Source organism: Podarcis melisellensis (assembly GCF_964234715.1).
Source record: "Podarcis melisellensis genome assembly, chromosome: 9".
Taxonomy (NCBI): Eukaryota; Metazoa; Chordata; class Lepidosauria; order Squamata; family Lacertidae; genus Podarcis; species Podarcis melisellensis.
In genome coordinates this window covers 22407726-22430994 of record NC_138541.1, presented here as the reverse complement: position 1 = coordinate 22430994, position 23269 = coordinate 22407726, and the positions used below count along the sequence as shown (strand labels likewise).

Sequence of the window (23269 nt, the reverse complement as noted above, 5' to 3'; positions counted from 1 at the left end):
ATTATAGGGGGCGGGGAAACCTATAATTTAAAAACCATTAAACATGGATAGGATTAAAACTATATATAATCTATTAAAACCATGCAAAGGATTACAATAAGAAAGCACCAGCCTTTATAGTCAAAGCAGTCAGTTCCAACAAGAACACCTGCACTTGCAGGCAGAAGGACAACAAAGAGGGAGCCAGTCTTAACACCTCTAGGGTGGGGGTTCCAAATCTGGGAGCAGCTACCACAACTAGAATAGAAATGCTTTGGAGAGTGCCACACATGCCATCTATTTAGTCCCTACCTCTCTTGGATCATCCCCCAATAGTTTAAACTTCCTTGGGATCTTGCTTCTGGCAAACTTGCACCCATTGTAGTACATACTCCACGAGCAGCCGAAGGAAAACGATGCGCCACAACTCTCGGGGTCCAGGCCTTGGCATGCGCAAGTTCGCCTAAGAAAGGAAAGAACTGCATTTGTAGCAACCTAAAAGCATAGTGTGGACACCTGCAAAGAATCCCTGCCTGGAATTTTTTTTTACACATCATAATGTTTTTGCAGCTATATGCACTACGCCCAACTTCTGCACTCCCTGAAGAACCCTTCAACAGGCCTCTAATAAAAGTTTGTAGGAAAGGAGAGCCACCCTTTGGCCATGTGTCTAAGGAAGTCTTGGCCATGATGTTGTTGCAACCAGAGCAAACTGCAGACAACTGATCATCTTCTATGAAAAGCCTTTAATAGTACCAAGAGTGGTTGTAAGTGAAGTCAATTGCTTGTGTTTTACCTTCATCTATAGATATTTGATACAGAAGCAAAACAACAACCTTCTACATGTGTAGGGGTGTGTGTGCACGTATGAAAGTGGTTTCCTTACAAGCTTCTGAAAACCAGCAGTTCATATTAAGGTTGCAATTCCATACATATTGTGAAGAAGAACCACTCAACTCAATAGGACTTGTTTCTGTGTATTCATACATAGTATTGCACTGTAAACAATTACTTTATTAAAAAATGAAAACCAAAGGAAGGCACCCTAGCTCTCAATTATATTGAATAGGTCCAGAGATCCCATGAGTGGGGGGACACTCATAAAATGCTCCAGCTGATAGGCGGAGGTAAGGTGTGATGTCCACTGACTTTCCTTCCTGCAACACCTCCACTTCCCAAATTTATTGCCAGTGGTTTTGAGAGACACCCAGAACATTCTGGGCACAAGCCTGCTGGGGGGCTGCAGAGGGAAAGAATGGCCAAAAATCACCTCCATCTCTTTCTATCTGCAGATCAAAAGACCCTTCTGCAAACAGAAGGACCTCACCTGTTTGTGGAAAGGCTATGCTGGAGCCAATCCTATGTATTCACAAAATTCCAACACACCTGGCACAGTTGTGTAAACCCAGTACACCATTTTTACCATGCCTTGGAAAGAGGTACCTTGCTATAGGGTATTCTTATTGGTCTTCTATGGTCCTGTCTTTGTTGGTATTGCAATAGGTCTTGTTAAAAGCCATCAAAGCACATGGCCAGATGAGCCATACAATAATCCCACCTGTCTCACTAAAACTGTGTAGCTATTCAGGGCATTGAAGATGTATAATAAATACATAGTAAGGGCTAATTTGGAAAGACAATTTATGTCTTAGGGAAGCTTTTAATGTTTAATAGATTATTGTATTTTAATATTATGTTGGAAGCCACCCAGAGTGGCTGGGGAAACCCAGCCAGATGGGTGGGGTATAAATAATAAATTATTATTATTATTATTATTATTATTATTATTATTATTATTATTGGAATACATTTCCATGAAACCATATGAGTTCCTTAGGAAAATTGGTAGGGGAACACCCAACAGGAAGTTGTCTTCATAATATGACTGGGGCTGCAAAGACACAATACACTAACATACACCCTCCCACAAAGAATCCTGGGAAGTGTAGTTTACCCTTCCCAGAGCTGCAGTTCCCAGCACCCCCAACAAACTACAGTTCCCAATATCCTTTTTTGTGTAGAGGGGGAAATGTGTTTTAAATGTATGGCATGTATGCAGACTGGGTAACTTCACTGAGCTAGGCACCACAAATGAAGCTTGCTCCCTATATGGTACTCCGTGTACTGGGCAGAATTTGTTGCAAGAAGTTTGATGCAGCAAGGAACATTAACAGCATCATGGTAGACATGGAACTAGACTCCATGTGTGCTGCAGAACTGAATGTGATGGGAATTGTGGCAATGATAGAAGGGAGGTGAAATGGGCTCTCTCTGTTAAACAAAGATGACTTTCTTGGTTACTGACAACATAAAGACAATAACTTAAGTGAGACCAATGACCAATGTCAGCTAAGAACATGAAAAGGAGAACATAGGATACATGACTTCAGTAGGAATTATTGTTCCTTAAATCTAGGCATTCAAGCTATAGCAAGATCACCTTTTGAGAGAAACAAGTACATACTTCACTTACTCTTCATTTAGAGCACAGCGACGGTTTGTTAGCGTGCCATACTTCCTTAAAGTTTCGGAGAGTTCGGAATACAGCTTGTCTGCTAGGCTTCGAGAAATTCCTTCCCACACCAAGATAAGCACTACTATCACTGCTGTTTCACAGCTGTGGCCTGCACGTTCCCGTACCAAACAAAGGAGTTTTTCTTCAGTGCTACTTCTACGAATCACCTGCAAATACAACCCCCCAAACGAGGTTTTCTGGTTTTTAGTGAGATGCTTAATATGATAGAATGTCTGTTCAAGGAAGACATTTATGCTCATATCCAGTCTGCCTGTAGCAGTTTACTGCAGTGCTGTGAGCAGAAGGTTTTAGGTTCAATCCCTGTGATCTCAAAGTAGGGCTGGGAAAGACCCCTGCCTGAGATATTAGACAGATGTCAATCAGAACAGACAAGACTGGGTTAGAGGGACCAGCACCCTAAATAAATACAAGGCATTTCCCAACTTCGGGAGGCCTTTAATTGGAAGTACATTTTCAAAATACTATACTTTCCTTAGCTCAGTCCAATACTTTGACTAGGTTACATTTCATCTTTGCATACATTTTGTTTTGCAAATTTTGCATGATTGGGCAGCCATGAACTTTGAGATACGGTCTGTGTTTAGGTATTTTTATATATATATATAAACTCATTTCATAGTTATAATACCTCTTTTGACATCTATCCTAGGTCAGAGGCTTAAAAAAAAATCAAAATAGTAATATTCTCTTTTAAAATGATCTGAATATTTACAGCTAACAAATACTAGTATTCTTTGTTAAACTTAAAAAAAATATCTTTTATATGATCAAGTGGAAAAAAGGCTTACCCATTTAGCTATAGGACATCCTTGGGCACTTTTGCCTTCTTTCCCCGTATAGACAATCCGCTCTATCCTTATGGCTTTGCCTTTCTGTCCATACCTTTAAAAATCCAAACAAATGAATAAAAGTAAGTATTAACATTTGAACTGAGCAACAGAGATTCACATGAAGTATAGGTAAAAGGTAAAGGACCCCTGGATGGTTAAGTTTCTCTGCGTTACGCTGCGTTACGCTGCGTTTCTCTGCTCTCCCGGGAAGGCAGGCAGGGGGGAGCAAAGACTTTTGCCCCCCGCCAGCCTTCAGAAGAGGTCCTGAAGGGTTCGCTGCCGTCCCCCAGCATTTTAAAAAACCCGGGACAGCGGAGGACTTCTCCGCTGTCCGGGGCGATCTTAAAATGCTGGCGGGCGGCAGCGAAGCCTTCGCTGCCGCCCGCCAGCATTTTAAGATCGCCCCGGGACAGCGGAAAAGTCTCCGCTGTCCCAGGAAGGCAGGCGGGGGGGAAGCAAAGACTTTCGTCCCCCGCCAGCCTTCAGAAGAGGTCGGGGGACAGACTGTCCCCGGACCTGGTCTGAAGGCGGTTTCCATAGGAACGCATTAATTGATTTTTAATGCATTCACATGGGAAACCGTGCTTCGCAAGACGAAAAACTCGCAAGACGAAAAGACTTGCGGAATGAATTAATTTCGTCTTGCGAGGCACCACTGTACAGGGGGTTGGACTAGATGACCATCAGGGTCCCTTCCAACTCTATGACTCTATGATATATCTATCTGATCCCCTTGCTCAAAAGAATAAAGGTGTGAAGTGTCCTTAGAAGAATATTAACACCTGCCCTACAGGGCTAAAGCTATTAGTATCGCATTTTTAGCACAGCAGCTCTAAGAAAGAATGAGCTTAAACATTGACCTAATTACCTGAAAAAGGATTCTGCTCGTTATTTACATCTGATAATCTACTGTTTTATCATATCAAACATATATGGAAATGTAAGTGTGCAGAGGAAAAGGAGGCAACGTCTTGAAAAAAGGTGGACTGTGCTTTAAATTTGCCGCTAGGTGAACAAAGGCCCCCTTAAATTTGTGTTGAAGAGAAACAAGACCTAGAGTCCAGAAATTAGCTAATTTCAATTATATGTGCCTTACATACAATGAAATCTCATCTGCATATAGCTTTTGTTTGGCTGCCACTTGATTCTAACAACACAGAATAGGGGGGGAAACTTCACCCCAGCATATCAGATTAATGTGCTGTAAAAAAAAAGGTACTGTACTTTCTATGCTGTTTTCAAGCCAAAACTGATCATTTATTCCTTTTTAGCAGGCATCTCCAAGCTTCAGCCCTCCAGATGCTTTGGACTACAATTCCCATCATCCCTGACCACTGGTCCTGTTAGCTAGGGATCATGGGAGTTGTAGGCCAAAACATCTGGAGGGCTGCAGGCTGGGGATCCCTGCTTTATGGAATTCAATGGATGGTACTAGATTCCTTAGTGTAAATAAACAGAAGGAAGATGAACTCTTAATTGTGTTGTGGTTTTTGTTTGGTTTTGGTGGAGTAGCCTGCTTGAGGTTTTCTTTCCTTGAGCTGCATATGCCTTTTGCCATCTCCCCTATGTACCTTGGCATGTGTGGTGGCCCGACTGGGAATTCTAGGTCTTTTCTTGCTTTTACAGTCAATGCCAATTCGCTAATTTGGCAGGCTGGCCCTGTTGCTGGCATCTGCCTCAGAGTGGGCAGATCAGGACAGCAAGCCAGCCGACCTGTCAAATGTTGTCGTCCTCCAGTGAGCAGCACAGTGCCCTGTGTTGGCAAAGCAGGAATAGCCAGCCTACGAAATAATTACTTGGGAGTCTGCAGTTGTGGTCTTCTTTGTGTGCAAAGACCAAGGGTGTGTGTGTGTGTGTGTGTGTCTGTCTGTCTGTCTGTCTGTGTGTGTGTGTGTGTGTGTAAATCCTGACATGCACAATGGATAATTTTTAATCTGCCGTGTGCCATAGCAAATTCATTACCGTTCTTCCATTATTTCTCTAATAGCAGCCACATTAGGGCCGGCACCTAGATGGGTGTAGAAAGGGCCTTCGTCTTTTTCGATAATCTGTTCTGTTTAAAAGAAGACAGAAACAAACAAACAAAAGGTTAACGCAGTATGCTTTTGACAATGTCTTTAAAAGATATTACATACTAAAGCATAGTTTCACCTTATATACATATTTTACTAAATGAAATCTGTAACAAGACCTGTTTGCACTATACATATGAGTAAAACCAACCCCAAAGACTCTTGGTAGGTCATCTGTGCACCAAATCATTCATGGACTGATAGAAGGGCTAGGGAAAGCATTACTATTTTCATTTGGGAATTGTTTTTTTTTTTTAAAAAAAAATAATTAAAAATGCAAATAGGGAATTATTGTACCAAACAAGAGAGTGAGCAATATTTGGGGCAGTTCTAATGCATAATGCCAGATGAACGATTTTTTATGTATATATAAGGCATGGTTAATACAGTTACTGTAATAGGGGTCAATTAGGATTTTCTCTGTTCCCGTTACCATCAGGAATCAATGAAAGTTATTGCTGTAGAATGGCTAATGGAAGAAAATCAGATAGGGCATATTCTCGACTTTTGGTATGTCAGCACCTCTGCTTATTGGTTTTTATGGTGCAGAAATATTGGAAGGTAAAATCCCTTTATTACAGAGGCAAGAAACCTATGACCCTCCATATGTTGCTGAACTACAACTCCCATTTTCCCTGACCACTGGCCACACCGCCTTGGGCTAATGGGAGCTCAAGTCCAAGAAGAACATCTGGAGAGCCACAAGTTCCCCATTCCTGCTTTATTACATCTGGTTCGACCATAAATAAAGGTTGGAAATGAGTCTAGATTTTCATTGATAGTATTAGCCTTTTAGCTTTGCAGCAGTTCCTGCTATCTATATATGCACCCCAAGGCTCAGTTATTAATTTTTTAAAAAAGGTAAATTGGGGTTCAGATAAATTCCTTTAAAACCATGTGTTGAAAATACAAAAGTCTCAGTGTGACCGGTTCTATAAAGGCAGAACAAAGTTTTGTACTATGCATTGAAAGATTCTTATGCATCAGTGTCCATTATTCTTAGTGTGGTGCATACACGGGAGGACGACTGTTCAGGCCCAAATTGCATGCATCTTGAAATGTTTCAAATAAAATGGGGCATGGGGATATACCAAAGGGGCGTACAGTAGAAGAGGGTGCTAAATGTACTGCTGCTCTTCTGTACCCCATAGCCAGATGCCAGTACAGAGAGAGCCCACCTTGAGAAAAGGGCAGCGGCTGTAGAGGGAAGGACCACAAATGGAGGATTCAGAACCCTCAGACCATGCACTTATTTAATACATTAAATCACACCTCTATCCCTTTGTGGCGCTAGGCCAAAGGTCTTTTATGAAGACCTTATCTTCTATTATGTGCAGTTTGGTCTTAAGTCATTCTGCAACAACACTTTTCCAGTGTCCTAATTCACCATGACAAAACTAGATGCAATTTCCTCATTTTACTTGCACGGGTTATTTCAAAGAGACAGTTTTCCATTCTGTTCGCCTAGGAAATCATCTTGCTCAGGCAATACCTGCAGAAGAGAAATCATACCTGCAAGAGTCTCAACTCTACATGTGCCTTCACCTTGTCCAATCACATCCATATAATGTGCTCAGAATGTAACAAACCAGCCATCTTTTTATGCCCATATTTGATTGTGGGAAATTTGACACCATAAACCACTCCCAAAGAAAAGTGGAGAGTGGATCATGGAGTCACGATGATTCCATAGCCAACCACATGTTGTATAGCATCATTCAACTCATAGTATTTTCAATGAAGGAAACTGAAGGACAGTGTGGCTGGAACTGCAAGAGCCTGAGATACTTATAATTTTATGGATAAGAAATTCCAACCTGCGAACTGAGAAATGCAGTTTGGGACATTTATTTGAGAAGACAAGGGAAGTCTTCCCTATAGTAGAAAGGGGAGGAGGGTGACTTGAGGAAGGGAGCTGGTTGGGCTTGGAAAATTATAGCAGAATGGTATTATCATATTCATTTAAAAACAAACTCTGAAACATCAAACTCAACTCACCAACGCAGCTACATGATGGGAAATCGTACTGAGTTTTGACAGGTGTGTCCAGTAGGTTTTTCACAGGGGTATCTAATAACTTGGAAGGTGACTCTAAAAAATGATTGAGAGCTGTTCCAGCAGCCGTTCTTTTGGTTGGTGTTTTTTCACTGGAATGAATGGGCTGTTGATCTAAAGAGGCTGTGTGGCTGTTGAAATCTGCAGCGGTGGAATTCCTTGATAGAATAGTGATGGGTCCCACAGTTTCAACTTTCACATGTTTCGGTGATTTGATAGTAAGGGACTTGTGATCAAAGGGCGTTCTGACCTGAAACTGTTTCAGCTGCTGCTCCATGGTTTCGATTATACTCTTTTGTTGCATGTTCTCACAACCAAAGTGCTGAATCTCTTGTTTAATTGTTTTTTTCCACGCTTTGTTCTCCAGCTGCCCAGCTGATGGAGGGGTGCAGACATTCAACTTGGAGCCAGCTTCAGCTTTAATAGGCTTGTGTCCCACACCGTGACAGGTGTCAGATTTGTTTTGTTGTTCTTGCCTGTTTAAGATGTGACACCTGAGAGCAGCATGCTTCTGAAAATCCCTTTGAGGTTGAGTTGGAAGATGGCAGCCTCTCTGATCATGGGACGCTGATTGCTGACTGTAGGGTACGTACCTTTGCTGAATCTGGGCAGGTTGTGGGCTACACATGTTGCTGGTCAAATTAGAATACCCCTGTGTTTGCTGGAAGGGTCCAGCTGAAGTTGGTGGAGACTGGGAAGCTTCTTCCTGAAAGCAATGGGGCACATCTTGTTTGGGGGCCATACTATGTGTGTAATATTGCATATGCTGTAAGTCATGAGTTGCATTTTCTGCAAAGAGCTCAGTGTTCATAGGGTTTTCTTTTTTCTCAGAGACTAAGTGCATGTTGTTCAAGTAGGAATGCTTCATAACAGTATTTGCTTTGAAAGCATGATTGTAAAGGGAATCTTTACTGTTCATATCGGACACAGGACCTGGCCTGACCTGGGAGTTTTGCATTGGGAAGTCAGTTGATTTGAAGTAATTGTTTGCAGTTTCAAAACTTTCTTCCAATTTAAGATGACTGAAAGATGCCCCTTCTAGCTGCTGCTCTTGTCTGCTTTGGGAATGAGGAAAGGTCTGAGGAAGTTCTCTACTCTTCATGTGCATTGATTGCTGCTGGGAGCCCATGGTTAGCTGTGGACTGTGTGGCAACTGTGTTGGCTGGGTCTGGAGCATCTGTTGCAATATATGTGAACGGAGGAACTGTTCATTTTCCAATGGTGGAAGATTTAAGTGCTGTGGCTTTATCTGCGATTCCAGGGACTGTTCAGTGTGGTGCTCAGCTTGTGGCTGAAAGTGGAAGTGCTTTGCATTTTGCTGCTGTTCGTGGGATTTGAGCATAGTATCCATCTTTGTAGGCTGTGGTGAGTGCTTTTGGAATTGCATTTGCTTCTCACCTGTAAGATGAGGTGGCAGCTGTGTTGCCTCACCCTTGTACAGTGCTGGTATCTGCTCACATTGTGTGATGTTCTGGAAGCAAGTTTGCCCTGTAGCCTCCTTTGATGCATTGGGGCTCCCGGGATATTGTTTTGGATGGGTCTGATCAGCTGAATTTGACTGAAGCTGAAGCATTGTCCTTAAGAGCACCTCATTTGATTTTTGGGGAGACTCACTGGGGCGAAAGTGAGGGGAAGATATTCCTGTCCAAGATGTCTGCAAGTGAGGGTGTGACTGATGCATCTGATTTTTCACCAAGTCTTTTTCATTGCTAGTTACAGTCTCCTGGTTAATTTGGCCCAGGAAATGTTGATAATGTTGTTGCAACTCTTTACTGCTCCCTACTATTTCTGTGTCTTGAACCTGCGGCTCCAGTTTTGACTGCAGTTCATCAGGATATTGTTGCCTGATGCCTGATGCCATTGCAGAAAGCATCAGATCTCTTGTTTCATTGCCAGTCTGTTGTGAAACCTGAACCTCTTGTTGAAGACCCTGTTCAGAACTAAGTGCTTGCTGGCAAAGGCCAGGAATTTGTGCTGCAAGCTCCCCCTGCTGCTGCTGCTGCTGCTCTCCATTCTTCTCTTTCTTCAAATGAGTCTCTTGACTTTGGGTCTCATAATGGTTATGCACTTCTGAAACACTCATGGAAAGAATGCTGTTTATTTCTGGAAGAGGAGAAGAAGCTGCAACAGGAGGTGGGCTGAAATAACTCTTCTTGAACATGGGGTCTTGTTGGAACAAAGCACCGTTTTCCTCTGCTGGCTCTGCTGGTCTCTCTGAGCTATTGTTATGAGCTTTCATATTGCTGTTGGGATTTAGTGAGAAATCTTGACTGGGTAGTGAGAAATCTTGACTGGGAACCTGCCCCATGTTTCCTGGAACATCAGTATTCTCTGTAGGGGACTGGCATGCATTTTCAGATTTTTGCTGCTCCAATTGCAGTTCTGGTTTCTGAAAAGTGTAGCAGGCTGGCAATGTGGATATCTTACTGCCGTCTTCTGTGCTGTGGACTTCAGTGGCCACAGAATCTAGCACCTGAGGCAGCTCAGAGTTTGAGGTTTGTGGGGAGTTGATCTGCCCTGAGGTATGGGATGAATGTGGTGTGCCACAAGTCGATTCATTAGTAGCCTGTGTGTTTATGGCATTTGTAAGAGATGTGGTTTTCTGCATTGCAATGGACACATGATCTGGATTATACTGAGAGAGCGTTTTCTCAAGGAGTTCATCGTGCATGTTTTCCATAGAAGAGGCAGAAACTATAGCACCATTAGACATTGACACTGCCTTGCTCTTGTAGAGCAAAGCAATGTCCCTGTTGTGGCAATTCATGTTTTCACTCTCCTGTTCATTCTGAACCTGGGGAGCAGGAGGAGTTTCTGAAGCACCACGGTTGTTTTTGGAGGACTGTATGAGAACTGAAGCTGCATCTTCTTCCATTCTAAAACCCACCAAGTCTTCCTCGCTGTATGAATTGGGAACACTTGGTTGATCACTGCCATCCAAAGAGGTTTCTTTCCCTCCTTTTGCTTCTTCATCTTGTCTAAGCTTTTTGTTCTGGTGAAGCCCGTACAGAGAAGGCTCGCTGAAAGTGCGTTTTATCCCACCATTTTGCATATACCTGGCACACTCTCTCTTTTCTTGCAGAAGGTCTGGGCTTATTCTGTTATTTGCATTTCCTCTGACAGTGTGCTTCATTCCATAGTTGGCCTTGAAATGCAGCCACGTGTGGTCGCCATTGACTTCAACCTGGCCCTTCTCTGCTGGTGGGCTCCCATTCTGTAGCTTCACTGACAAAGGCTCTCCCTGGCAAACATGAGAAGGATGTGGTATTAGAAATGGGCTCAAACTACTGCCTTCAACATGGCTGGTTCTATCCTGTTCCATCTGGCCTACTCTGGGGCCATCCACAAGGCTGCCCTCCTATTGTATCTGAAAGAGAGAATGGGGGAGGGGGGAAATCCATGTTTATTTGATGCACGCTACACAACCCCACATGGCAATTATGCACTTCATCTAATGCACTTCCCCTTCCTAGATCAAAAGCCTCATAGAAATTGTGACAGTGTCTAAAAGTGCTGGGATATACTGTATTTTTCGAGCCATAAGACGCGTTTTTAGAGGAGGAAAACAAGAAAAATAATATTCTGAACGAAACAGTGGATGCATGATTTTTGTGGTGCAGGCTGTGTGATCTGATGGTGAATTTGGGGTGTCCCAATGCAAAAATCCTGAGGATCCATGTGGATCCATGCTTTGTAACCAAGTTTTTGCGCCATTGAGGTCCACCGAAACAGTGGATGCGTGATTTTTTTGGTGCAGGCTATAGCCATGGACATGCTATGTGATCTGATGGTGAATTTGGGGTGACCCAATGCAAAAATCCAGGGCCCACACATTTGCTCCATAAGACGCACAGACATTTCCCATTACTTTTTAGGAAGAAAAGGGTGTGTCATATGGAGCGAAAAATACAGTATATTATGTCAAAAAATATACAGCGCTGCATCTTTTTTGGAGAATAGCAACATGTATGGGAAGACTCTAGTAGCAGTCTAAGAATCGCAAGCTCTCTTTCCAAAAGAGATATATTACAATCAATGCTATAATGGAACTCAGCAGCTCGGAGACTGAACAGATGATGGTTTTTTTTTTAAAAAAATATACACTCTCAAAAGCAGTGAACACAGCTGGACAGATGTTCACTCTTTCATCAGGGGAGAAGACAGCACTAAACAGCTTTGAGCATTCTGAGGTTCCAACATCAAAGCTTACAAGAGCACCCACAGAGAATTCAAAGTCCCAAGTATGTCTCTGAATACAAGTGACTGGGAATCACAGTTGATGTTGAGGTGGAGCACTGCTACACTCAGGTCCTGTGTGTGGGCTTCCCATAGGCATTGGACTGGCCACTGTGAGAACAGGATGCTGGACGAGTGGACCTTTGGCCTGATCCTGCAGAGCTCTTCTTCTATTTGGAGGTCTGTGAGCTCCATCTTGGGACAAGCCGAGTTTCAAATCATGTGAAGTTTGTCATTAAAAACACTGCTGCTAGTGAAATGGGATGTGAACGCTTCAACATGATTAATTAACACCTGCTTGAATTATTAAAACAGGATATTTGCATGCAATGATTGCTGCAGCAAAGCTACTCTTTGAAAATGTCACCTATTACACAGACTGCAGCAGTAGAACAAGATTGCTTGCTCCCTTTTCTGTGTGATGTTTGAATGCTGTGCTCCACTTTCCATGGTTATTTCTGCCTTGTAATGTAAAAAGTAAAAGAAAACAGAAATTCAAATTTTTGCAGTTATCTAGAATGACCACATGTGAAGAAAAAACCAAAACGTCTTAGAAAGTCCTCTGTATAAGACCTCTGCTTTTAATAAGTGAGCTGGGGTGAGGCATTCCACACCCCAAAAAAATCCCATTAGTTTTTTTTCATTTGTGCCCTTATCTAATATTGGGCCATAAAGACAAACCATAGGTGGAGGTGGAACTGTAAATATCAAAGTATGTCCCTCTGCAAGTGCAAGCTTTCATTCCAACAATTCCCACACAAGTTCAAAATTCTGAATTGCAATCATACAGTGCACATCTGTATGGTATGGTAAGCATGGTGATCCAAAATAATCCTAAATAGATCCCCGCTTTACTGTCCTTCATGGGACAGGAAAGCAGCTGGAGGAAGAGAAGTGGGCAGAGGCCAGAGAAAGAACAGTGAATGGAGGGATGTTATTTTCGCATCCTTGGGATCCCCTGGGAAACTCACTGGACCTGCAGGACCCAGGTATGGAAAGTGTAGCTGACTGCTGAATAGGACACAGCTGTAGGAAGTCCCATCCACCCCAAACACCATGGCTAGCGTTAGAGACTAGGGGTGATGTTAACAGTTTCCAGGCACCTTTTGTGAGATTTTTGTGGGTGAACTATGGGTTTGTTTGGGCCCTGGGTGGGTGAGTAGAAACCAAGCAGCCGAGAAGGAAGGCATGTCAGAAGGATGTAAAATTGATTTTGGTTCATATTTATTAATAGTTTCATATTTTTATTAATGCAACTGTATTTTTGTAGTATTTAAGTTGTCTCATGTCTTTGTTGTCTATAAACTACTTATAGAGCATGCATATGTGTGTGTGTGTGTTTCAACACATGTGTGCATGTGCACACACACAAGTAAATAATAAAATTCAGGAATTGAGAAGGGGAAGGATTGTGCCAGTTCTATATCAGCATCTGCCCACCATTCATGGTAGAACAACTGAGAGAGAAATTAGCCAATGCGAAAGTCAATTGGCTTATTCAACTGAGTTTGGGACATGGATAATATGTCCTTTAGCAAGGAAGAAATCACAGCCAACTTGAAGGTCATCTAGGGATTTCTGTTGGAGTTGTGTCACTACCAATATATTGAGTAGTTGTGTCACTGCTCAATATATTTATTTTCTTTCCAAAATGGGGAATTAGCAATCTGCAAATAGCTGGACAAATCCCTTCCCCTTTTGTGTGAAGTAAATTGTACCTCTTCCAAAGCAGAGGCTTTCCCCAAGTATAATAATTTGTATTTCCTGCCCCCTTCAGTTACTGAACTCCAGCCAATATACTTATCAGCTTTACTTACACACACACACGACCAGCCATAGTCTATTAGAAATTCATGGCACATCAGTAGCATCTGCGAAACAATGATTACATCTAGGACCAATTCTGCAGTCTAATCCATCATAATTATGACTGGCCTCTTTGAAGATGTCACGATGCATGACTTAGAACAGCACATTAGCGTGCAAAAGGGATAGGGATCGTATTTGTCCAATATGAATTTTAAATAATTCCACCCACACCAATTGACACTTTGTGAAACATGGAAATGTTGATATATTACTTTTCTCATATGGGGCATAAACTATTGCCAATTTAGACGTATGCTGCTACTGTTGATTTTTAAAAGATGCCCAACATCTCTTTTAATGTGCCTTCAAGTGCACCACATTGAGAAAAATGCGAGACACTACTTTTCAAGGAGGGGCCCAGGACCCCTCAAAATTATGTGCCTGCTGTCCTCACTCATACACTTGCTAAATCATGGGGGCAAGCTTGCCCAAGACAGACAGATGCCAACAACCCTGACATTTTACTTCTATGCATCTACCACAAATCTCAGTCCAGCTGCTCATCTAATGAAGTAGGCTGTTGCCTGTCAAAGTGTATAGCATGGTATGTCATGAAGTTGCTATGGTGACAGGGGGCCTTTTGGTTTTCCTACTGTTACGGACTAGTGTGTTTATTTGTCTGGAGTTTCTTACACATTATTCGTTTGCTATATTTATATACTGCCATTCAACAGATGGTTTTACAAGAGGACTGCATAGCAAAATTGGTCCATACCCTAGAACATCTTAACTGTATGATCCTTCACTACAATTTTTTCTCTCTCTCTTTTAAAAAACTGGATACTCCTTACACCATGTAGGTGCAGTTGGGAAGGTGGTATCGGTGGGTTTTGGTGAAGTGGTTACCTGAAGGCCTGCAATGGCCACAGGGAGAAAAAGGTCTCCCTGGAAATATACGGAACTCTCTTCTCCTCAGGAACATTCCAGAAAGGTTGGCGAAACCAAGACAGCATTGAATGGCATAAGCTGCTTGCTCAAAACACACTTGGGAATACATATCGGAGGGAACAGGTGCCTAATCTTTTTATGGAAACATTGTCACAGCAGCATACCAAGCATGGCTTCCGCAGATAGAGAAACCATTCAAAAGTGTGATCTTAAAACTAAGTCCAGCAACAGATGCACAGAGCTGCATAGAAACTCAACACTGTATGAAAGAAGCAATGAACCAGAATACCATAGCCAGTTGATGTTCTAGTCTGTCTCCCCTTTCCTTCCAAAAGGCCTGTATCTGCAAATGCATACACTTTCAGTGCTTATCACAATGATGATGATGATGATAATAATAATAATGAACTGATACTACCTCTGCTGGTGCCTTTCCCGGGAAAATCAGAGGCTCACTATGTCAGGTTCCTACTGGAAGACTGGACAAAAGCTAGAACGTTGGCAGTGGCAAAGTTTCTATCGGTGGTTGCAAGAACAAATGAGCCCTATATTCTAAACAAAATGATTAATTTACCTGGAGGTAGGCTGTATGAACTGTGTATTGATTTGTAATGTTTTGTTGGGTCTCTGGACCGTAATAAATATTGTTGTAGTAATAATAATAATAATAATAATAATAATAATAATAATAATAATTTTTATTTATACCCCGCCCTCCCCAGTCAAGACCAGGCTCAGGGCGGCTAACACCAGGTATAAAAACAATTGATTAAAATATTATACTTTCCATTTTATTAGTCCACTCTCTTTAAGGTCTCATTATATTAAAATGGTATGGGGGGCAAGGAACCCTGCCTACATCTGTACATGGGCATCCATGTGAAGTTTTTTGTCGGAGTGGGTAAAGCACTGAAAAGGATGGAACAGGCTATATTCCTTCACACACACAAATGAGAAGAACAGTACCTGTACATTTTGACTCTTCTCTCACATTCAACATATGCTAGAAACTTTTTCTTTAAAGAAATGAAAGCTGGAAATTATTATTCATCCAGGGTGGGAGCACCCCCCCCCCCAATATGCATTCATCTGAAAGAAATCAGTCGCCCACATTTCACTACTGGTTAGTTCTAGTCTTCACCAGCTAAGGCTTGGAACTACAATTCCAAGCAGTTCCACAGGGGCCTTTTGTACCCCTCTCCCTCACTTTCCTTTTAAAATGTTTTCAAAGCTTTGAGAATGGCACGTTTGACTTTGTTCTGGCAGTTTGCCATCTACTGCCAATTCAGTTTCAGCTCCTAATCTTCCAAAGTACCTAGAAACCCAATTAGATTCAGTATAATTTTAGATGGCTGAAGGAGTACTGAGTTACTTCCTATATTTTCAGATATTAAGGGAGACATACGAAAGGTTAATGAAAAAATGACCCTCTGTCGATTTTTCCACAGAGTTCCCCTTCATAGTCTGCCAAAAGCCAGTCACAAGATGTTATTTCACAGATTGGTAATTGTCTCCCCAAAGCATGGATGTAACCATTGGTTCACAAAAGCATCAGTGTGGCTAAAATGGATTATTTCTAAAACAGGAGGGTTTTCCTGACTTCGGTTTGGGTGCTGAATGAAGCTTTTATGGTCTATCCTGATTGCAATGCTCCTCCCCACAATTTTTAGCAGGTCACCAAGGAGCTTCATAAAGGATGTTAGGATGAATAGAAGCATTAATCTTATACCTTTGCTCAACCATGGGAGTGAGGAAAAGATGTTGCTTCTCTGAAAGCAGTGAAGTACTCTTGATGCTTTGAGACCCTGCAGATAAATATCTGAATTATAAGGGGTCAGACCTCTGTGGTGACGCATTTATAGAATATTGGTAGATAGGCTATGATTTGGCTAAAAACTAAGGGGACTCAGGAGGTAGAGTTCATCAAGGAACTCTGTACCTTTCACTCAATAATCTGAACACTGCTTTGGATACTTCCAGTTTATAGTTCACAATCAACAGGCATTTCTAGGAATAGCACCTTTTAAACATACCATTTACTTAACCTGGGGTAAAGGTAAAGGTAAAGGGACCCCTGACCATTAGGTCCAGTTGTGACCAACTCTGGGGTTGCGTGCTCATCTTGCTCTATAGGCCGAGGGAGCCGGCGTTTGTCCGCAGACAGCTTCCGGGTCATGTGGCCAGCATAACTAAGCCGCTTCTGGCGAACCAGAGCAGCGCACGGAAACGCCATTTACCTTCCCGCCGGAGTGGTCCCTATTTATCTACTTGCACTTTGACGTGCTTTCGAACTGCTAGGTTGGCAGGAGCAGGGGCCGAGCAACGGGAGCTCCCCCGTCGCAGGGATTCGAACCGCCGACCTTCTGATAAGCAAGTCCTAGGCTCTGTGGTTTAACCCACAGCGCCACCCGCATCCCTCTAACCTAGGGTAGGGTTAGGCGAATAAGTCTACCTTGGTTTCTCATTTTTCCAATCCTGTTTTCAGTACATCCCATTTCCACATACATCTACAATTCTTTTTCTAAAGTCTACATGAATATTTGAATGCACTTTCATGCAATCTCTTCCAATAGACACATTTTTGTATGCAGTGTTGCCTAGTATATGCATTTGTGCAGGCAAGTTACCCATAACAGAACGTATTTTAGCATGCACTTTACGCTAACATACACATTTTTGGGTGCATTGTTTGGCTGGGGGAAAAACCCTGTATTGCAAAATTCAGAGAAACGTGAATATGTCTCCTAATATCAAAAGCAAACAAATGGCTGCTTCACCCCTACTCTGGAGTACTTGTATGAAAATCAATGAAATGCTACCATAGAATGTGGTGGTAGCTATAGCCTAAGAATGTACTAGTGTGGGATTTCATGAGTCTGATGAAGCCGAGGAAATATGTCAAGATTAAGAAATCTTGGTCAAGTTCCACAGGTGTATGTTCAGTTTGAAATCTTTTAAGGCTGCAGCCCTGAAAGAAATGTAGCAGCAGCTGTTACAAAATAAATAAATAAATAAATAAATAAATGACTCCTAAGCTGCATTTGGTAGCGAAGAGCCTTTGGAAAAATGAACAGCTGTGGATGGAAAAACATGAGATAGCCACAGAGACCAATTATTCATAGAATCATAGAATCATAGAGTTGGAAGAGACCACAAGGGCCATCGAGTCTAACCCCCTGCCAAGCAGGAAACACCATCAGAGCACTCCTGACATATGGTTGTCAAGCCTCTGCTTAAAGACCTCCAAAGAAGGAGACTCCACCACACTACCTTTTACCCAATAATCTGAACACTTAATTTATTAATTAATTTATTAATTAAATAAATTAGATTTATTAATTAAATCTAAAAAGCCACTCCTTTAAATTGAAATGCATTGCTTTCAAAAGCATGTAGGGATTTGAAGCTGGGTTTCCTAAGGCCCAACTCATTACAGCAGTGTTCACAAGTAATCTTTTTTTCCTTCTTCTTTTTTTAGGTGGGGAGGAAGAGAAAAGAAACACCATTCGTGCACATTATAAAGCAGACTTACAAAGTGAATGGTATTTTTTTTTAAAAAAAGGTTACTAAAACACCTTGTAGTGCCTCCTGTGACCTTCCACCAATTGGCCCCTGCACCCCAATAATTTCCATTATTTCCTTCTTAATGTCTGATTTCCCTATCAAAGGGAATTTTCATGCTCCCATTTTGTGTGTTGGTCCAACTGGCATCCCTCAATTCTCCCCTATGAGGCAGCTCCCTATGAAGAAACACTGGGGCCTTCCTTAGTTTGGGAAATGGTGAATAATGGAGAACATGATAGAGGTGTATGTTATGTATCTCATAATAATATACCTGAGTGTCATCCTGTGGAAGGTTCAGAAAAGGCAAAATATTTCTCCACAGTGTATAGTAAAACAATGGAATTTGTTCCCACAGGATGTAGTGATGGGCACCAGCTTGGATGGGTTTAAAAGAAGATTAGACCATTTCATGAAGGATAAAGCTATCAGCAGCAACTAGCCACAATAGCTATGCTTTGTCTCTGGAGGAAGTATGTCTCTGAATATACCATATTTTTCGCTCTATAGGATGCACCCAACCATAGGACACACCTTGTTTTAGAGGGGGAGAACAAGAGAAAAAAAAATCTCTCCCTCTCTGCTCAGCACCCCTTCAGCAAAGCGGCAGGAGAAATGGAGCCCCTTCCATTTCTCCTCCCGCTTGGCTGAAGGGGTGCTGCGCAGCTCTCCCTCTCTGCTGAAGCGGGGAGAGTCTCCAGAGTGCAGTGGGACCTCCCGCTGCACTCCGGAGGCTTCCTATCCCTGAAGCCTTCAGCAAAAGGAACCCGGCGGCTATCCCTGAAGCCTTCAGAGCGCAGCGCGGGTCCCCGCTGTGCTCTACAGGCTTCGGGTTCCTTTTGCTGAAGCCGAGAGAGCAAGACTCTCCTGGCTTCAGCGAAAGGAACCTGAAGCCTCTGGAGCGCAGCTATCCCTGAAGCCTGGAGAGTGAGAGGGTCGGTGCGCAGAGGGAGCACTCCCTCTGTGCTTTGGACGCTTTGCGTTGCTATCGCTGAAGCCAAGGAGCCTGCATTCACTCCATAGGACGCACACACATTTCCCCTTAATTTTTGGAGGGGAAAATGTGCATCCTATAGAGCAAAAAATAAGGTAAGTGGCTGGGAATCACAAGTGGAGAGAACTGTTATACCCATATCCTGGTTGTGGACTTTTCGTTGGCATTTGGTTGGCCATTGTGAGAACAGGATGCTGGTACTTTGGACTGATCCAGCAGGGCTCTTAATATTTTGTTACAGAAGCATCTGAGAACCTTTCCCCTGCCACATTACAAAATGCTCAGAGATTCATTGCTTTGTGTTGTTCAACTCAATTATTAAGTTCTCCCAATTTACTTTAAACTGCCCACTGCATGAAGATGTATGTACCTTCAAAACAGTGGTGTTCTTATGATAAGAAACACCCACAGAGGCTATCTCCACTTCTAAATTAATGCTTTAATGTGCAGTAATTCAACCATGCCGCAGGCATCGGAAGCTGCTGGACTGAGCAGGTATTTGGACAAAACATTAAATGAGACTGATCACATCCAGGCTGCATTAGGAAAGCGCAAAGTAGAAGTAAACACATCATAATGATAAAGGGCTTCAGTTATAATCAATCCATTGGAATTACAGGCAAAAAGAGAGAGATGTATCTATCCCTGGAATATGACCAACTCTTTTCTTCTAGAGGTGTTAAGCAGAGGTTGCTGTGAGCAGTGGTACAGACATGCTGAGCAGGTTTGCATCATAAGTATGGCACTCTGATTTTAACTCTGGCCCTAGTTTTTAACGTTCTACATTATGCTGCAGATGAACTCAGCAATAAAACAAACACTGGTGGAGACTCATGACTGAGACTACCTGGTGACAGTGAAGGCAGCATAGAAGGTACACTATGCTGCCTCCATTGTCTGGTCCAGAGGAGGTGGTAGAACCAACAGTAGCTCACTGTGACTTGTTTGCAAAGCACTCCCTCTGAAGGCGCAGGTACATAGCTTACAGGTACTTGTGGATACTTTGCTGTCTCTTGAGGTACAGAGTGCCTTCCATCAGCCTTGGTTGGTGGCCCAGCTGCATCCCTATCTGGACAGCGGTAACCTAACTAGTGTTCTCTATTCTCTGGTAACCTCTAGGTTAGATTACCACAACCTATTATACATAGGACTGCCTCTGAAGATGGTTTGGAAACTTGAGCTTGTGTAGAATTTGGTGGCCAAGTTGCTCACCAGGGCAAGACGGTTTGAGCACATTACACCAATTCTGGCCTGACTGCACTGGCTGCCATTAGTTTCTGGGCCCAATGCAAAGTGCTATGTTTGGACCTATAAAGCCTTAAGTAGCTCAGGACTGCAATACCTCAAGGACTATCTCTCGCCATATGAACCAACCAGAATGCTGCAATAATCATCTGAGGCTATTCTTCGTGGGCCTCTTCTATGAGAGGTCTGGGGGGGTGTCCATATGAGAATGGGCCTTTTCTGCGTTGGCTCCCCATTTGTGAAATGCTCTCCCCAGGGAGGCTTGCCTAGTGCCTTCATTACATGTATTTAGGAACCAGGTGAAAATTTTTCTCATTAGCTAGACCTTTGGGTGATTAACATTCTATGGCTTTTAAGGGGGGGGGAGGGGAGTTATTGGTTTGTGCTTATGTTATTGTATATTTTGTGCTGTAATTTTGTATTTTTCTGTTGTGAACCATCCTGAGATCATCGGATGAAAGGCAGCATACACATTATTATTAATAATGATAATAAAACTTGCCATGAAACCCAGACCAACACATGACAAGCACACGGTCTGCTTACCACATGTCAGTGGACGACAGAAAATTGTACAACTGTGAAGAGGTTATACTGTGGTCATAAACAAGTATGCTGCTGTAGGTTTTTTTAAAGCAGACAAAGAGTATCATTTAGCTGTAGAAGAAAAGGAAGTTTATCAAGAAAGGAGATGGCACTTTCCAAGATAATAATGCCCATTCAAGAGCTTATAACCCACCTACTCTCAGCAGCCAGAAACATCTTAGCCAAACACTGGAGAGACCTTTCAGGAGTAAGCATGGACTAATGGTATCAAATAGTATGGAAAACAGCCTTATTAGAAAAACTAACCAATAAACTGTAACTGACACGGGGACAAATAAAAGAAGACGCCTTCACCCCAGTATGGCTCCCCTTTATCACATACACAGCCCAACAAGACAACGACAAGAATCCACTAACAGCATACGAATCAATCTGGCTAACTTGATAAAAAAAAACAACCCACTCACACATGAAAACAAAGTTCACCACAGCTAATCACAAACAACCAACCATACCCTAGGCCAGCGGTTCTCAACTTGTGGGTTCCCAGATGTTGTTGGACTACAACTCCCATCATTCCTGAGAAAGGCTGCCCTAGGCCAACCCCAACCTGTCTCCAAAGGAATACAAGAGAATAGTAAAGAGAACCCGCACAAGCGACGCTGACACACAAAACCCCACACATACATTAAGTAGAACAGAAGCATTGCCACCCCACCCTACCCCCACTCACCACAGCCCCCTCCACCTCTTTCCCCCCTTTTCTTCCTAATGTAACACTAATGACTAATGTCTCAACAAATGAAACTGATCTGTAGAAAATGTAACTTGAAAAAAAGCACATACTTTTGTAAACCAAGAAATCTTTAATGAAAAATGTTAAAAAAAGAAAAAGAAGATGGCACTTATCAATATTCTGATGAAATAAATAAATAAAATAAAATAAAATAAGGACATATTTCAGATACAACAACAACTGCTGTACTTTAGGCTGCAAACACACTAATCAATTTATAACACAAAAATACAGTCGTTCCCCCCCAATCTGGAATAATTCACGCTCTTCCACAGCCTGCTGCTTTCAATCTAGTTTCCAGCGCCTGCTACCAAGAAGGGTAGGTGCAGTTGCAAGATATGCATTTGACAACCCTCCCCTTGATTAGGCGATACATGTTTTCTCCTCTCTGTTCATGCCCAGACGTACACAAAGAAGGAAGAGAAGATTGTGATGCTAGTAGCTGAGACCACCTACATCTATTTTCAAATGGACACACTGAAGTAATCAATCTACAACACATTTTAATTTCTGTAATGAAACCAGTCTCTTAAGCACGTTTCAGGGGCAAAAAAATATGCAATAGATCTATTTTGTGTGCGGACTACATAGAAAGTCTCCATTGTACACAACCTTACTATTAGTATTAGAGTTGACTGCATAACATTGCACCTGTTGGCTTTATCAGGTACCAAATGGGTTACCTACTGAGATGAAGTCACCTGGAGCTGGACCAAAATGCTCTTGCAGCAAGAGACCGCTATGGGGTAAAAATCTGCTATTTTGGAAGAAGTGCGCAAACTCTGGCTGAATCTGCAGTGTGCACAGAAAGGTTGAACATATGAACTGGGCTATTGCTGGCAACACTGGAGGGGGGATATTCAGGATTTTATATATATTCACATACACACACACACACACACACACACACACACACACACCACTGTACCACAAAAAGATATCAAAAGTGGCTTACGACAATTAGAACATAAAACCAATCAGTAAAGACAAAAAAAGGTGAAAAACAAGTTAAAAACAAAAATCAGAATGAGGGCAATCGGTTTTGGATGGGATCACCCTAGGAAGCAGTCCTTAACAAACAAACAAACCCACAGACACAGCAGTGAGAATAGTGACTGAAAGCACCCAAAAGCACCATTTCCCCACCCATTGAACAAGGTAATGGATGAACAGTTAGTGCAGCTCTAATTTACAGATAGCTTTTTCCAAAAATGAGGGGGGGATGACTTTCAGTATTTTTATTATGCCTCCAGGCTGACCTAGTGAACCTAATATTTTTCAGTTGCTCAACAGTTTCATAAAAGCAGGCAGGTGGTACCCCTTACAAGAGGGCTGATGTGAAACTAAAGCACTGCCCGTAATGAAGACAGAAACAAGAAAGTGTGCACTCAGGAAAAGAACAAAGATACAGATTGTTTCATTGGTCTCTTCTAATTTTAATTAGGGTCTTCTTGGTGGGGAAGATTGAGATTATTCCAAGGAAGTCCCTGGTTCTTTACACATTCTCATTCGCTCCCCACAGAATGAATAATCACCCTCCTGCTTTTTTGCTCCGCGCTCTTTTTTTTGACAGAAGACACCCACAAAAAAATCTAAATTTTGCATTGTTTTGCAATTAACATGCTGAGTAAATGCAGCCGCATCCCCAAAGGATTTTGAGTG

At 42.3% G+C, this 23269-nt stretch overlaps 1 protein-coding gene across 1 annotated transcript in view; it reads right to left on the bottom strand.

Annotated features, from left to right (window-relative positions):
- TET2 (tet methylcytosine dioxygenase 2) overlaps window positions 1-23269 on the bottom strand; it is a 68627-nt gene that overhangs the window by 11709 nt on the left and 33649 nt on the right. The window contains exons 2-6 of the mRNA XM_081924759.1: window positions 7416-10839; window positions 5308-5398; window positions 3304-3397; window positions 2453-2661; window positions 292-442 (exon numbers count right to left, since the gene is read on the bottom strand). Of these exons, the coding sequence (XP_081780885.1) occupies window positions 292-442; window positions 2453-2661; window positions 3304-3397; window positions 5308-5398; window positions 7416-10794 (3924 nt within the window). The 5' untranslated portion in view covers window positions 10795-10839. The remainder of the gene's footprint in view (window positions 1-291; window positions 443-2452; window positions 2662-3303; window positions 3398-5307; window positions 5399-7415; window positions 10840-23269) is intronic.